Source organism: Pinus tabuliformis, chromosome 5_2, assembly GCF_031772625.1.
Source record: "Pinus tabuliformis cultivar Carrire ecotype Pingquan chromosome 5_2, CPIR1, whole genome shotgun sequence".
NCBI classification, from domain to species: Eukaryota; Viridiplantae; Streptophyta; class Pinopsida; order Pinales; family Pinaceae; genus Pinus; species Pinus tabuliformis.
The window spans coordinates 1056874862-1056890861 of NC_142306.1; the positions used below are offsets into that span (position 1 = coordinate 1056874862).

Sequence of the window (16000 nt, forward strand, 5' to 3'; positions counted from 1 at the left end):
TAGATTATTTACAATTCAAACATGCAGACTGGGTTTACAACAAAAATGATCAAGCTGTCGATGACTGTAGGCTGGCACGGACATGTCGCTCAGGAGCTACCCTTCTCTGCCAACAGGAAGGAGGTGGACTGCATGGGCAGTTGACCAGTAGTGGTCAACAGTGTGCATACCATGCAATGTTCTCAAAACCACTTCTCATGGTCAAATCCATGTTTCTTTTTTGACATATTAGCTAGTGAACATTCTAACCCTACATAAGCACATCATTTAAGCATGAGGGAGGTTTTTCATATCTAAAAAGAAATGAAAGAGAATATATCCTAAAATAGATATGCAAAAAAATTGAAAGCATCCTCTACAAAGAACTAATCGCGTCTCATGGATCCTAACTCTAGAAATCGTACTGGAGACTAATGCTTGCGGGTTTTGGTCTAACCACAATTGAGATCCCAAAAAGTGGTATCAAAGCGATAGGTCTCAAGTTTGAAACTCACTCGGCTTGCGGCGAGGGTGAGGGAGGGCGGGGCGGGAGGTGGATTGTTGGACATTTGGTTCAACGCTCCTTGTGTGTTTCGCAAAATGGACTAACTGCCTCTCATGGATTCTAACTCTAACAATTGTAGCAAAGACTAATGCCTGTAAGTTTTGGTTGAACGATAATCGTGATCCCAACAAATGTATACTAAGAAAATCATATCCAACCACTAAAGTCAATCACAAATTCTTCTTCTTTGTTGATACCAAGTTCATGAGTTATGGACTTATCCTTTTCTTCAGATCCAAACCTTTTATTTTCTCCTTCTTGTTTGCTGAGTTGGCTGCCCAAATGAGTCTGAATGAGGTTCTACTTATACAAGTTCAATCATGTTGAAAAAGAATGTCCATTGGAGAGGGGTCGACTTGACTTCATGTTGGCCTACATGAGCAGAGACAAAAATTTCGGTCCTCTAACTTAGAAATTCAAAATATCTTCAACGAATAGGAGTTAGATGGCGAGTAAATACTCGTTGGAAAGGGCTCGAAGTCCTCTACAAGCCTATGCCACAATCTTCTCAAGAAGATGTCTCCTTTGATACCAATAACAAGAATTCTTCCAACAGATCCTTCATGAATTCTTCTTCTTTGGTGATACCAATTTCATGAGTTATGGACTTATCATGTTCTTCAAATCCAAACCTTTTCTTTTCTCCTTTTTGTTTGTTGAGTTGGATCCCCAAATGAGTTTGAATGAGGTTCTATTTATACAAGTTCAATCATGTTGAAAAAACATGTCCATTGGAGAGGGGCCAACCTAACTTCATGTAGGCCTACATAAGCAGAGGCAAAAATTTCTGTCTTCTTAGAAATTCAAAATCTCTTCAACGAATAGGAGTTAGAGGGCGAGTAAATACTCGTTGGAAAGGACTCGAAGTCCTCTACAAGCCTATGCCATAATCTTCTCGAGAAAGTGTCTCCTTTGACATCAATAACAAGAATTATTCCAACAGATCGTTCACGACATCAATGATGACACATTGAGCTCTAATGTCATTTTTGCGGGTTGTAGATATGTTGACGATTGGATATCCTTATCCACCATCTCCCAATGGTCATTCTCATTTAGCAACAAGGAAACCCTTGTCTTCTAGGGCATGAAGTTGGATGCTCCATCTAATCGTTCCTTGAATATCTCAAACTTGTTGTTGCCCAACAACTACGATTGCTAGGCATTGTGGTTGTTGATGGCTAGGGCCCTTCGTATTTTTTTATTTTTCCTTTGTCGACGACTAATGGCCCAATATTCCTTTTTCTTACTTCAATTTTATTTATAGCCTGGATCTCGCCCACACACCCCTTACAGAAAAAATTTGAACTTGGCATTGCACACAATGTACAACCCAATCTGTAAAGTCGAGTTTTTTAATTACTTGTAACCTTGTACGATTGTTAGTGGAACCTGACCCCTACGACTCCTATACGAATCTGGCTTCTGTGTGCTATACTTTAGAGATTGGTCTTCAATATTCAAATACCATGTTAATTTTTCTTAACCCTAACAACTTGACAATTTACTAACTTAGCAGATTACACAAATTTACTAAATAAAAAACATGGCTAGGATTTTAACATAAACAAAATAATCAATGGAAGCAAAATTCAATACACCAATCTCACAATCACATGCACACATATTTCCGCCCTTCAAATCAACATTTCATTTATTAATTTCAGAACTTATATGGGCTCACTTCCTAAGAAATGACCTTCCTAGGAAAATACATACAAAAAGAACCTAGATCTGATCCAGTTGATCAAGCCAGAGATCTATCTTTCGATCTGCTTGGCTCATCCGGATCCCCCTTACCATCTCTTGCACCTTCCTGAAACCTTGCACACTTGAATGAAAGTCCTTCTCCATTCAATAACTGAGATATCCTTCTCTCAATATCATGTGCTCACTAGATGTGTTGTGTGTCTTCTCCCTTAGCCTAGCCCCTCGTTTATAAGTTTGAGTATTTGACTAAATCCACAACCGTCCAAAATGTTTGATGGTTTAGATTGATATCACATCACTTGAAATCAACGATTGTCTAATTCACTGATGCAAAAACTTTCGCATTTTATTATATTAACTCACTTTATCTTATAAAAGAAATTACTACGCAAACATTTTCGCATTTTATTATATTAACTCACTTTATCTTATGAAAAAAATTACTTTAATCACTAAAGAAATTGCTAAAATTAAGATATTATTAGGTGACCTCCTTACGGCTTAGACACTTAGGTCTATGCAGAAATACCTACTAGAGCATCAACAAATTGATGGTTTCTCTACCTTTTCCTCACAAAATAATCCCCGACCACTTTTTGAGAGATTCATACATTGTGGGTAGAAATGACATTTGTTAGCAACATGAATTATCTTTGCAATGCAACGCAGATAAACTAGAAGGCAAAATTCAGGTGAAAGGGATTCAAATTTCAATACAGGTCTCTTGGTGTTCTTGCAAGGAAGAAGGAATAGATAAAGGCAGCAGAGTGAATGCAAAAAAACTAATATGTATTCAGCATGGCCACGCCTATTTTTTTAAGAGCTAGGATACTCGTTTGCAATACAAAGCTTTTCCTTTTGCACTGGTAAGAAAAAGCAGAGGGAGAAAAGAGGGGGGAGAGCTTGGTAAGAAGTTTCAGTTTTCATAATGGGGTCATTGCGTGATGTAGTACTCAACATAATGGGCTTCTGTTGGAATTAACTTCGTTTACAGCTGTCAGCATTAGAGTTATGAGGGAGGGGGTGTGATTGCGAAAGGAGTTTGCAAACGGTCTTATCCAGGATGATAGTGAGTAATGAGGTGATTTAGCTAGCCCATATCCCATGCTGTCCAGGGTATGACAAGTTATGGGCACAGGTACCTGAGTATAATACCTAGTACGGGTACGTAAATCAGACCCTGTGGTACACATTCCCTACCATAGATCATAACTTGAAAGATGCAGAGAGAGCAGTGCCTCCAAATGCATCGGATTACAGCATTTATTGAATCAGAGAAAGGAATTAAATCTTTGAAGCTCTAAAGTTCGGTAGAAAAATGGTCACTGAGGATACTGGAATTTACAGGCAAGAAACTAACTATAATTATTGCATAATCATAAAATTAATTATAAACATGTATACCTTCTAATGGAAACTCACAAAATTTGTTGACTAAAATCAAAATAATAAACAGGTTGAGTGAATACTAAAGATTGCATCGATTGCCTATTCACGAGACTTATCTCTGTGTTCACGAGAATAGAATGCCCAAGGGCAGTAACATAAATCCATGAAGAAGTTAAGGCAGGAAACCATAAATGTATTCAATAAGTATGATGATACAATATACATAATGAGAGGCTATCTATATGGTACAGATGCCTCAGTCGTCTATATAATTATGGCTAACCATAAATAATGACCATATCATACGTCCATTATGATATAACAAACCATATAACATAATGCCAAAAACCCATTGAGATTTTCAATCAGCAGTGTCACATCCTGCACATTGGTTCTGGGAGCTCAATTTGAGACTAGAGAATTCTCAATGTCAATTACAAAGCGATATTTCACATCTTTGTTAATGATTCGTTCTAAGGCCTCATTAATATACTGGATTGGAATGACTTCAATGTTTGGATATACTCTTTCCTTTGCACAAAAATCAAGCATTTCTTGAGTGTCTTTGGTGCCACCTGTTAAACTCCCTGCAATCGATTTCATGCCTGCATGCAGAAACCCAAGTATGGATGTTATACTTAGTGATTCAGAAGATAGACGAGAATTGTGCAAATAACACATCTATTTTTCCATCAACTACAACTGTATCAGCCTACTTATCCTCAGATTTTTACTTTTATCCTCAGATGATGCACCTTTAGTTTTTTTGGTAAAACACATAATGCACATAGAAATTTATGTTACCTTAAACCTAACACGTTTAGCATTTAAATAATGAATATATCTAACTTATAAATCATTGCTCTCATAGGCAACACGTGGTTCTTATGGTCTGTAGTATATTACAAGTTCCATTCTACAAAAAATACTGCATGGATCTTGGTGCCACACACATATGCCTAGTGACTTGAAACCAGAGAACTCTTAAGAAATGAAATACAGTACAGTTGATGAATCTTTCCTCTTTACAAAAAACCGTAATTTATTAATAACCCTTGTATTCCGTAATTTATTAATAACCCTTGTAAATTTGGCAAGCATAGTAAACTTGGGCCCTATCTTCCATAAATGTATTTTAGAAAACCTTGGCCAATTGGTGAACTTAATTTGTTAACAAAGGTAGAAAGATAACCGATCGGCAAAGAGTGGCACACATTGTTAAACATTGTAATGGTTTTTTTGGCCTAAGGACAATAACAATGAGATGCATCTAAGGATAATAATGCAATGTAATGTAATAAAGTGAGTAATAAGTAAATATGTAATAATAAGATACGACATTTATGTTAATCTTATATTAAAGAGATTAGGTGAGTAGCTCTTGAGAAAATACTGAAACTTGCCTGATATAAATAGAACACCCTTGTATGCCATTTTTTAGCACAACGATATAATACTAATAACGGGATATCTCATTTTCCATCTCTTTTGTCTCTTCATATTCTCCATATTTTAGTTTAACATTATGTCAGAGCCATGCCACATTGATTATGGCATTGGCTCATGACAAGAACCATGCCATTGAAGGTGACAAAGCATTGTGTCAAAGAACAGTATCAAATCAAGTTCAATAAGCAGTTCGAGAAATAGAAATTATATCCACGAGGCTGTTACATCAAAATTGTTAAGAGAAAAGACTTCAATTAAATCACAGATGAGGTGAATCAATTTTTTCTAAGGGTCAAGTCATTGAAAAAGGTGCCAAGCTTTAAGAAGCAACTGACATCTAACCAAAGAGAAAACAGTCCAGCAGCTGTAGAAGTAGACCGACCCCAACCTATGGTCAAAGGACAGTGAATTCAAGTTTGTTGAGCATGGTTGTATAGAGATTAGTAGATGTCTAGCAGTATACAAGTCTACAGTGACATGTATTGACCTGTTGAAGGAGGTGCTAAGGGTAGACAGATACTTGCGTGTATTGACCTGCAGCATACAAGATAGTTGGACCTTGGAGCTAATTAAACTGCTAGTGACTGATAAATAGCTTGAGCCCACAAATCTAGAGCAGAAGATTGATCAATTCAACCTAGCATCATTGAACCTTTGAGAAAGTACACAATAATTTATTTCTATAGAAATTCTCAGAGCACATATTTCATAATCATTCTTGAAGATGTGACAGTGATTTGAAATCTGTCTTTTAGAAGCAATATGAAGTAAATCCTCAGTTTTAAAACCCTCTGCTAATTGAAATTTTGTTTTAAACTGAAAAGCATGTTTTAAAACCCACTGCAAATTACAAACTGCAAAACCCTTCTTGCATCTTGCAGTTATAGGCAACATTCTCAGAGGGGTTATAAGTTGAAATTTGTAAGCGAACCTTAAGGGTTTATGTTCTATATTGGAGTTAGAAAGAATTTTTTCTTGGAGTAATAAGGTGATTGTGTATGGAACCAGGCACAAATTTTTGGAGGCACAAGCAGATCTGACCCATACCAATAGTATTATGTCAGAATATCACATCACAAATTGAATGGGAAGAATTACCCAGCAAGGAAACAAAGAATGAAACTAATCCTTTCCTATCATGATCTTTTGGAGTTGGTCACTACAACATTTCAAAAACTAGATCCCATGACTAATCACTACAAGAAGAAAAATAAAAATGTAACACTACTCACTTTTGCTCTTGAGGTCATCATTCTTCATCATATCAGAGGCCTTAGCACTACTATTGAAGTATGGAAGAAATTATAAAGTTCGTATGAAACCTCTAATGAAATTTATAATTTATTATTGAAAAACAAACTAACAAATTTGAATATAACAAAAATCAATTCTATAATAAAACATGTCCAGTAAGTGCAAGAATTGAAGAAAACTATTTTCAATCGATACCGAAATTAAAGACAAAATAATGATTACTATTTTATTCATTAGCTTGCCTGAGTTGTATTAAAATTTCAAATCATCATTTTATTCTCAAAATGAAACTTCAACTGAAGAAGTTGTAGGTTTGCTAATCCAAGAACAACAAAAAAGAACGAGTGTGAAGGTCCACATAGAGCATTTACAAGAAGGCTCAAAGGAAGAGGCCAAAACTAACGTCATGGCAGAGACAAGCATAATAGGTAATCAAGTTAGCAAATAGTTATATAGTTTCCAAGGTAATTCACAAAATACCAAATCCAAATTTTGCAAATATTGTGGTGGAAATAATCACAGTGAAAAAGATTGTTTTCTAAAAAAAGACAATGATGAAGAAAGGATTGGAGGTAGAGGTTGTAGTGGCAAGGGAAGAGGATAAAGAGATCAAAGCAATTTTGCAGAAAGTAATACAATGGTTCCTATCACTGAACAGAGAAAATAATAATCTTTTAATAGCCAGACACAGAAGTCAGTGCATCACGATGCATTTGGTATATTGATTCTGGTACTACCAAACACACCATTCATAAAAAAGAAGCCTTTTTCCGAGATTGATAGATGTGAAAATGTAGATATTGTTTTGGCTGATAACAATGTACATGAAGTACAAGGCGTTGTCCCCTTTGTTGAAGAATGTAACTAGTGTCAGTCTTCATAATTGTAATTGTCAAAATAAATTTTATTGTTAAAGAAATTGACTTATTAAAGCATGGGTTTCATGCTTGGGTCAATAATTTTTAGGTCAAAGCATCCATTGAAGACTTTTGGGTTGTCTTGAGCCAATAGAGTCATTATCATTTTTATTAGACCCTTCTTGGGATTTTGTATCATGTGAAAAGAATTATTTTTGAGTAAAAAAGGTCATTTGTCACCTCCACACCAAGTCGGCCCTATCCTCATGAAGTCAGCCTGGATTAGGGCTATTCGACCTAGCAAAAAGGCTACATATAGAGAGGCAACTCGACCTATTTGAAGCACTCACTCACCAAGTTCGATTTACAAGAAGAAGAAGCAGAAAAAGAGAGCGAAGTTTTCGGAGAAGGAAAGACGCTGGGAAGACCTAAATCGAGTTCTTGGGCAATCTATATCTCACATGTGCGAAGTTTTTGGGCTGTTGTTGGGGCCGAAGTTTTGAATCTACTGCAGGTCCGAAATTCTGAAGTTGGGGGCCGAAAATGTAGCTAGGGGCCCGGAGTTTTGGATTGTAGTTGCAACTGAGAAGCTGACACTTGGAGACTTTGGCTGGGGTCATCTACAAGAAGGGAGAGTTGTCTTGGTGATTGGAGGAGGTCTTTGTCTAGGTCTAAAGGGTCTTGGATTATCTCATCTTGATTTGAATCTACTAGTGGAAGAGTTGGACTGGGTTTTCCCCTTGGAGGGGTTTTTCCCTGGTTGAGTGCCTACATCTTGTGTCTCTTGTTTTTGTGGTCTTCATATACATATAATTTGGTAATTTCTTGATGAAAGATAAACTAACAAAGAAGTAAAAGAAACCAACATAAATCAAAAGTAATTATCAAGAAAGAGGAATCAAATCCTAATTGGTATAAGCATTGATTTCTCAACATGGTATCAGAGCTAAGGTGAAAGAACTAGTTTGAAGATCACTTTGTTGGCTATCAACTAAAGGGAGGAAAAGTAGTCTTGGAAGAAAAAGTTACTCCCTCAATGGCAAGTTATTTGAAGATGGGACTCAATATCATGAAAATTGTAGGAAGTTGGATTGGAAGGATCATCTACAATCTATCTAGGAGAGTCAAGAGTGAAGGATTCTTGGTTGCACTTACAAGTACACTTGATGATGACAATGCATGGATAATTGATAGTGGAGCCTCAAGACATATGACAGGAGAAAGTGGACAACTTCATACTCTATCAAGAGAATCATCATCACATGCAGTGGAGCTAGGAGACAACAACAATTATGCAATCAAGGGCCTTGGATCTACATCATTGAAGCTGGAAAGTGGAGCAACGCTACACCTCAAGGACATCCTCTCTGTCCCAAGTTTGAAAAAGAATTTACTTTCCATTTCTTTTTTAGAAGATAAAGGACTCAAGGAGATAGGGTTGCTTTTGTCGATGGTAAAGTTTTGGTTTGGGGAAAGGATTTAGGTATTGAAAAGGCAAAGGTTATTGGAGTTCGTGAAGGGAGACTATATAGAGTTATATCACCATCTCCTTAAGCCCTAGTTCACATGGAGATCAATCCTATTGAACTTTGGAATAGAAACTATGCATAGAAGATATGTGGATATTCATTACAAGATAATACCCTCTCTTAGTCAAATGGTAAAGGGCATTCCCAACATCAAGGAAGATCAAGAAGAAGTATGCAAGGGATGTACTTTGGGAAAGAATACTAGAAAACATTTTACAAGCAGTGACACCAGGTCTAAGGAAATATTAGACCTCATTCATTCTAATGTGTGTGGTCCCATGTCTAATAAATCTCTTGGAGGCCATCTTTACTATGTCACCTTCATTGATGATCACTCTAGAAAGACATCGCTCTATCTTCTCAAGACAAAGGATGAAGTATTTGAAAAGTTCAAGGAATTTAGATCTCAAGTTGAGATCTTAACTGAAAGAAAGATAAAGACTTTGAGATTCGACAATGGACGGGAATACACTTCAAAAGAACTTATTGCATGTTGTAAAGAAGAAGGTATTAAGAGGGAGCTCATTGTTCCCTACAACCCCTAACAGAATGGAGTAACAAAGAGGAAGAATAGAACTATTGAAGAATGCATAAGGACTATGATATTTGATCAAGATCTACCAAAACGTCTATGGGGAGAAGCAACTATGACAGCAATATACATATGAAATAGAAGTCCTCATAGAATCCTTGACAACATGACACTGGAAGAAGCAATCACAGGAAAGAAGTCATGTGTGGACCACCTCTAAATCTTTGGGTGTCTTGCATACATCCATGTTCCAAAAGAAAAGCGAAAGAAGCTAGACTCTACAAGTATAAAAGGTATCTTCGTTGGTTATAGCCTTTCATCAAAGGCTTATAGAATCTACATCAAAGAAGAAAGACAAATCGAAGTTAGCAGAGATGTTATATTTGATGAAAACCATGCCTACAAAAGATCTAAGGATATACCAATCAAATCCGATGAAGATGTACCGCTATTTGAAGAAGAAGAGCAACATGACAAGGCACTTGCAAACCATGAAGAAGAAGGACCAAGTGCACCAATTCAACCTATAGTCATTCCCAAAACAAAGAAGAGGCCAAATTGGTTAAAATCTACACTTGAAGATGTCGAAGGGCACAAAGCAACTAAAGGATCTTTTAGAGAAAGCAAAAGATCGAAAAGATACTCAACATATCTTTCCCGAGACAAAGAAGAGGCCAAATTGGTTAAAATCTACACTTGAAGATGCCAAAGGGCACAAAGCAACTAAAGGATCTTTCAGAGGTAGCAAAAGACCGAAAATATACTCAGGATATGCAACATACATGACGAAGTTAATCGAAGCAGAACCAACTACCTTTGAAGACGCTGCTCATCAAGAAGAATGGAAGAAAGCAATGCAAGAAAATATCAATCTATCATGAAGAATGGGGTTTGGGAAATCGTTCCTAGATCTAAGGACAAATTTGTTGCCACTTCCAAATGGATTTACAAAATCAAACATGTAGATGGAAGCATAGACAAATGCAAAGCCAGATTTGTTGCAAAGGGTTTCTCTCAAAAGGAAGGAATAGATTACAAAGAAACCAGGTATACTACTATTAGATCTTTGGTTTCATTAGTTGCTACTATGGGATGGAATATCCATCAAATGGATGTCAAAACAACATTTCTAAATGGAACCATTGATGAAGAAGTATATATTGAACAACCGGAAGGCTTCGAGATAAATAGAAGGCATACACATGTTTGCAGACTCAAGAAAGCTCTATATGGCTTGAAACAATCTCCTAAGGCTTGGTATGCAAGGATGGATGCATATCTCTTAAGGATTGGGTTCGTCAAAAGTTTTGCTGATACAAACCTTTACATCAAGATAGTGAAGAATGAACCAATTATTATACTTTTATATGTGGATCATTTATTCATTAAGGTGTAGAGCGTAGAATCCTAGAATGCAAGAAAATGTTGGTAGCAAAATTTGAAATGAAAGATATGGGACTCCTGCACTATTACTTGGGCTTGGAAGTTTGGCAGAAACCTGGTGAGAAATATCTTGGTCAAGGTAAGTACATAATCAAGATGTTACAAAAGTTCGATATGATCGATTCCAAGCCTATCACTACTCCCATGATCACAAATCTCAAGAAACTAAGAAGCTCTGACTCTAGTCTGTTGATTTATGGTAGCATCGGATGTGCTCTAAACCTCAAAATTTGTAGGGAGGTTTGGACACATGTATTCCATAATACCCAGAAATTGTTTTGGGAAATTCCACCTGAAGACACTTTTATCAAAATAATTAATTATTTTAATGGGTGCCTAAGTCTAAACTTAGAAAATTAAAATAATTAAAGGGTATTAATCTAATTGTGGGAGAGACTTCTAGAAGAAGACGAGGATCAAGCCAAAATGATCTGAGTCATTGATTAGAATCTAATCTGGGTCGTTGGTTCTCAACAGAAGGATTCTAAGAGGAGGCTTGATAGGCATTTGGAAAACACATTGAGTGGGAGATCAGAGATCAAATTTTTGAAGAGACCAGTGCATGGTTGACAGACAAAAGTTCGAAGTGATTTCTTGTAGTGAGGGGTAGGGATAATTCTGGTTGGAGATTTCTCCCGACCGGAAATACTCAATAGAGGAGGCAGAGGGAGATCCGGGAGAGGCTGCGCAGAGGCTACGCTGGGTAGCGTAGGCTGATGCAGAAGCAGCACAAAGCCTTGAGATTTGTATTTTTGCTCGAGAGGTCAAATTCTGAAGTCGGAAGCTGGGATGTTAGACCAGGAGGACAAAATCGAAGTCTCAGAGGCAAATCGATTAGCAGAAGGGGTGACGCTATCCCTAGAAGCTGTGGCACTTGGCCTACGCAATGACAGCAAAGAGGCAACAATGGGAACAAGCCATTCTGTGGCTGGATCAGTCAGGATCGCCAGTGATAGTGTGAGGTATTTCTCACTAAACCTTCTATTAGTCATATTCTTTGTACTAGACAGCTAGCAAGGCATCCAGAGATTGTATTCAGAAAAAAATTGCTTAATAATACAAACCCTCAACTGCTGCACCAATTTTCTCGCGTTGGGTTTTTTCGGGGACATTTGTCCAAAAATAACTATGTAGATGTGTGTGATGATTTCTCTCCTGTGTTGTATTTAGTTTCCGCAGTTTTTATTTGTGTAGGTTGTAGTGTATTTAATTTGAGATTTGCTGTATTACAGAGCAAGTAAATTGTTTAATCAAATTAACAATTAGAAGAATTCACATTAGTTGCTGCAGTAGGAATCGGGTAACTGATTTTTCACATGGTATCAACGCACAGATCTTGAGCAGAAGAGTTCAAAAGCAGAAAGCAAGAGGAGTTCGAAATTACAGCAGAAGCAACAATTCGAAACCCTAGTAGGCAGCGCAGTCCTTGGGCCAGAAGGTCGAAGTTTTGAGGAGAAATTGATTTCTCTGAGTAAGTCGACAGAGAAATTAGATCTCCAGATCGAAAGCTTTTTCCTTGCAGAGCAGATCTTCAATGGGGATGCAGATATTTCGCAGTAGTTGCTAGCAGAATTGCGTCAGTGGGGGAGAAGAAGACACACTTGAGGGAATTTCTTCCTTAGAGAATTCCTAGCTAGGGAATTCAATTTCTCCAATGTTGAGCAGCAGTGGAGAGGTTTGATTTACTAACTCAAGTAGGGAGTGCGTAGGCCAGCCCAGCAGCAGCGCAGAGGAGAGAAGAGGCAGTTCAACATTTCACTTGCAGAGATGGCAACTCATGGGTTGTGAGATCGGGATTGGTCGAAGGGTGCATCCAACTACGTGATCTGGAAGGCAAGGATCTCATGCCTTATGGATGAGCACGATCTCAAAACCTACGTCGATAGTGTGGTAGTTGTACCCGCAGATCCAGACCCGCTCAAAAAGTATAAGGCTTAGGTGGCAAAGGCCAAACGATTGATCCTCAACGAGGTGAGAGATCATGTAGTGTGTCACATTACTGACAAGGATAATGCTCGGCAGATGTGGGAAGCATTGACCATGCTATACGAAGGATCTTCCCTGCAGCGGAAGATGTACTTGGAGCAGAAGATGAGATCCATGCAGATGCAGAAGGGGGAACGCATTGATCTGTTCCCTACGAAGCTTCAGGAGATTCGAGACTCGTTGGCAGTGATGGGGTCAACACCTCAGCCTACCGAGATGGTGAGGCTGGCCCTAAACTTAGTCTCTGAAGAATGGCAAGTCTTTGTCCAGAGTATCCTGGGCAGAGAGAGATTGCCGAATTAGGAAGGAATGTGGGCTGCTCTTCAGCAGCAAGAGATGCGGACAGACTTGGTCAAGTGCAAACTTGACACTGGCAGCAGTAGTAGTGCGATGAAGCTAAAGGAGGATGAGAATGCAACTGTTGCGTCTAATGGGCAGCAAGAGTAGCGGAATAAGAAGAAAGACGTTTCGAAGATCAAGTGCTTCTGATGTGGTGAACTTGGTCACTACACTATACAGTGTCCTCTCAAGAAGAAGGACAAGGATGAGAAGCATGATCCGAAGGCTTCAGCCACACAGATCGAAGAGGAGGAGTTTTTCATGATTGCCCAGAGGTGGGGTGATATAGAACTGTAGTTTGAAAGAATTGCAGATGGGCAGGATCAATACCTTGTTAGGGGAGCCCAAATTAGAAGTAGCAGGATGGACTAGTGTCAGTTGGTGCAGAAGAGTGTCGGAGTGACAATTGCTGTGGCTAGGAGCACCGGAGACTGAGAAGTGCAGAGCTAGAGTTGGCAGCAGTGCAGTTAGCACAAAGCAAGGTCAGTAGCAGAGCAGAGGCTTCAGAGGGTCAGCGCAGAGACTAGCAACAGTCAGAACTCTAGCAACAGATGCATCATGTTGAACAATTGTTCAGTAATTTTGGATGCTTTTTCGTTGCAGATGCAGTAGCAGCAGTAGTTGGAGAAGGTTGCATTGCAGATGCAGTATTGGCAGTGGTAGTGCCAACAACAGCACAGATGCGGAATTTGAGAGGGAGTTGCAGTACAGATGCAGTGTTGGCAGTGGTAGGGTCAGCGACAGTACAGATGCAACATTTGCGCAGTAGTTGATGGGTAGTGATGTCAGACATAAGCAGCGCAGAGGGAGATGTTACAGAGCAGGGTGATGCTTCAACAAGTTGCATTACTAGAGCACATTCCTCTCTAATAGGGAGTGTTGATTTATGGTAGCATCGAATGTGCTCTAAGCCTCAAAATTTGCAGGGAGGCTTGGATACATGTACTCCACAATACCCAGAAATTGTTTTGGGAAATTCCACCTGCAGAGAGTTGTATTAAAATAATTAATTCTTTTTAATGGGTGCCTAAGTCTAAACATAGGAAATTAAAATAATTAAAGGGTATTAATCTAACTTTGGGTGAAACTTCTATAAGAAGACGAGGATCAAGCCAAAATAGTTTGAGCCATTGATTAGAATCTAGTCTCGGCCGTTGGTTCTCAACAAAAGGATTATAAGAGAAGGCTTGATGGGCATTTGGAAAAACATTGAGTGGGAGATCAAAGATCGAATTTCTGAAGAGAGCAGCGCAGTAGTTGTCGAAGAGAAGTTCAAAGTGATTTCTTGCAGTGAGGGGCAGGGATAGTTCTAGTTGGAGATTTCTCCTGATCCGGGAATACTCAGCAGAGGAGGCAGTGTGAGATCTGGGAGAGGCAACGCAGAGGCTACGTTGGGCAGCGTAGGCTGACACACAAGCAGCATAGAACCTTGAGGTGATCTGTATTTTTGCTAGAGAGGTCGATTTCTGAAGCCGAAAGCCAGGGTGTGAGACCGGAAGGAAAAAATCTAAGTCTTAGAGGTAAATCAATCAGCAGAAGGGGTGACACTATCCCTAGAAGTTATGACGCTAGGCCTACGTAGTGATTGCGCAGAGGCAGCAATGAACAAGCCATTATGTGGCTGGATCAGTCAAGATTGCCACCGATAGCGTGAGGTATTTCTCACTAAATCTTCTGTTAGTCATATTCTCTGTACTGGATAGCCAACAAGGCATCCAGAGATTGTATTTAGAAAACTACTGCTTAATAATATAAGCCCTCAACTCCCCGGATGCGGGTGTTAGAATGAATGGCAGTGAGGAGCCACATGCCAGACATGTGCCGCCTCGTGATCACTCCGGGAATTTAATGTCTCTTGCCGCCGAGAGTTAATAAGATGAGACGCTCTGCAGGGCACTCAATGCGGCGTAAGGTGAAATGGAGAGTCTGCAGAGAGCAATTAAGGAGAACAAGCTTCGAGAGAATGTCAGGAGATTTAAGGAGGATGAAGGAATGTTGTGGTTCCATGATCAGAGCAAAAAGCTCGCAGTTCAGGTCTCTGTGGGTAATTGTCTCTTTAAGGCTTCAGATCTTGCTGGTCTTGCCGGCATTCAAGACGCCAAAGGAAATTTCAAGCTTGTATTTTCAGTGGGCTGCTGTTTATGTTCTGCTGAGATCGGTACCGGAACAGTTGGGAGAGGACGTAATTCTGTTGAGGGGCGACTCAAGACGGAAAAGCCCTCATTCGCTGCTCTGCCACAAGCCGCCGGCATTTCTGCAATCATGGTTCGACCCAGGGAAAGGATGCTCAGCAGAAGGGGATCTGCTCGTGGAGGATCCTTGCGCCGCCCTGCTGCGGAATCCCACCACCACTGCTGCTGCTGTTACTGCCATAGAAGGGCAGGGGCCACTCCTATACAGGCAAGTCAATTTATGGATGCAGGCAATCCCAATGCTGGACAGCACCCTCTTCCAGAGTTCGGCTCTGCCATCTTCACTCTTGGCAGCTCGAGGGACAATTCACGGATTAATGCACATATATCGGTTCTTTTCACTGAGGATCCTCTGGAAGATGAAGACGGTTCGGGCAGCAGGGAGGAACACCCAGGTGAGCAACCGGAAATTGTCGAGAAGCGCCAGCGAAGGAACCTGAGCAGACTCCCATTCGACCTCAGGAGCAGGAGGCGTCGACCTCCAAGCAGAACCCCATGGCAATGTGGGAAGGCCTTCCTGAAGGCCACGGGTGGTGCAGAATTCTTGAGGAAAAGCCTGAGGAATAGCTCCCAATGGCACACTTTGTCATCCAGTTCTCTTGTTCAGGTCTGGTATAGGTCTTTCGTCTCTGTCTGTGAATGGTTTAGGTTATATATCTCTGTCTATGTCCCTCTAGTTCATGTTTCTGTCCATGTTTGCTCTGGTTTGGTCAGTAGGACTCGCAAGGGAGCTGTTATAGGTCTTCTAATGCCCCTGCGAGGGATGAATTTTGATT

The 16000-nt window shown here is 39.6% G+C and overlaps 1 protein-coding gene across 3 annotated transcripts in view; it reads right to left on the reverse strand.

Moving 5' to 3' along the window:
* Nucleotides 1-3718: 3718 nt before the first annotated feature.
* Nucleotides 3719-16000, reverse strand: part of LOC149162866 (putative cinnamyl alcohol dehydrogenase 1) — a 410094-nt gene continuing 397812 nt past the window's right edge. For all 3 annotated transcript variants that reach the window (XM_089437422.1, XM_089437421.1, XM_089437420.1), the window contains exon 7: nucleotides 3719-4248. In XM_089437422.1, the coding sequence (XP_089293548.1) occupies nucleotides 4046-4248 (203 nt within the window). In that variant the 3' untranslated portion in view covers nucleotides 3719-4045. The remainder of the gene's footprint in view (nucleotides 4249-16000) is intronic.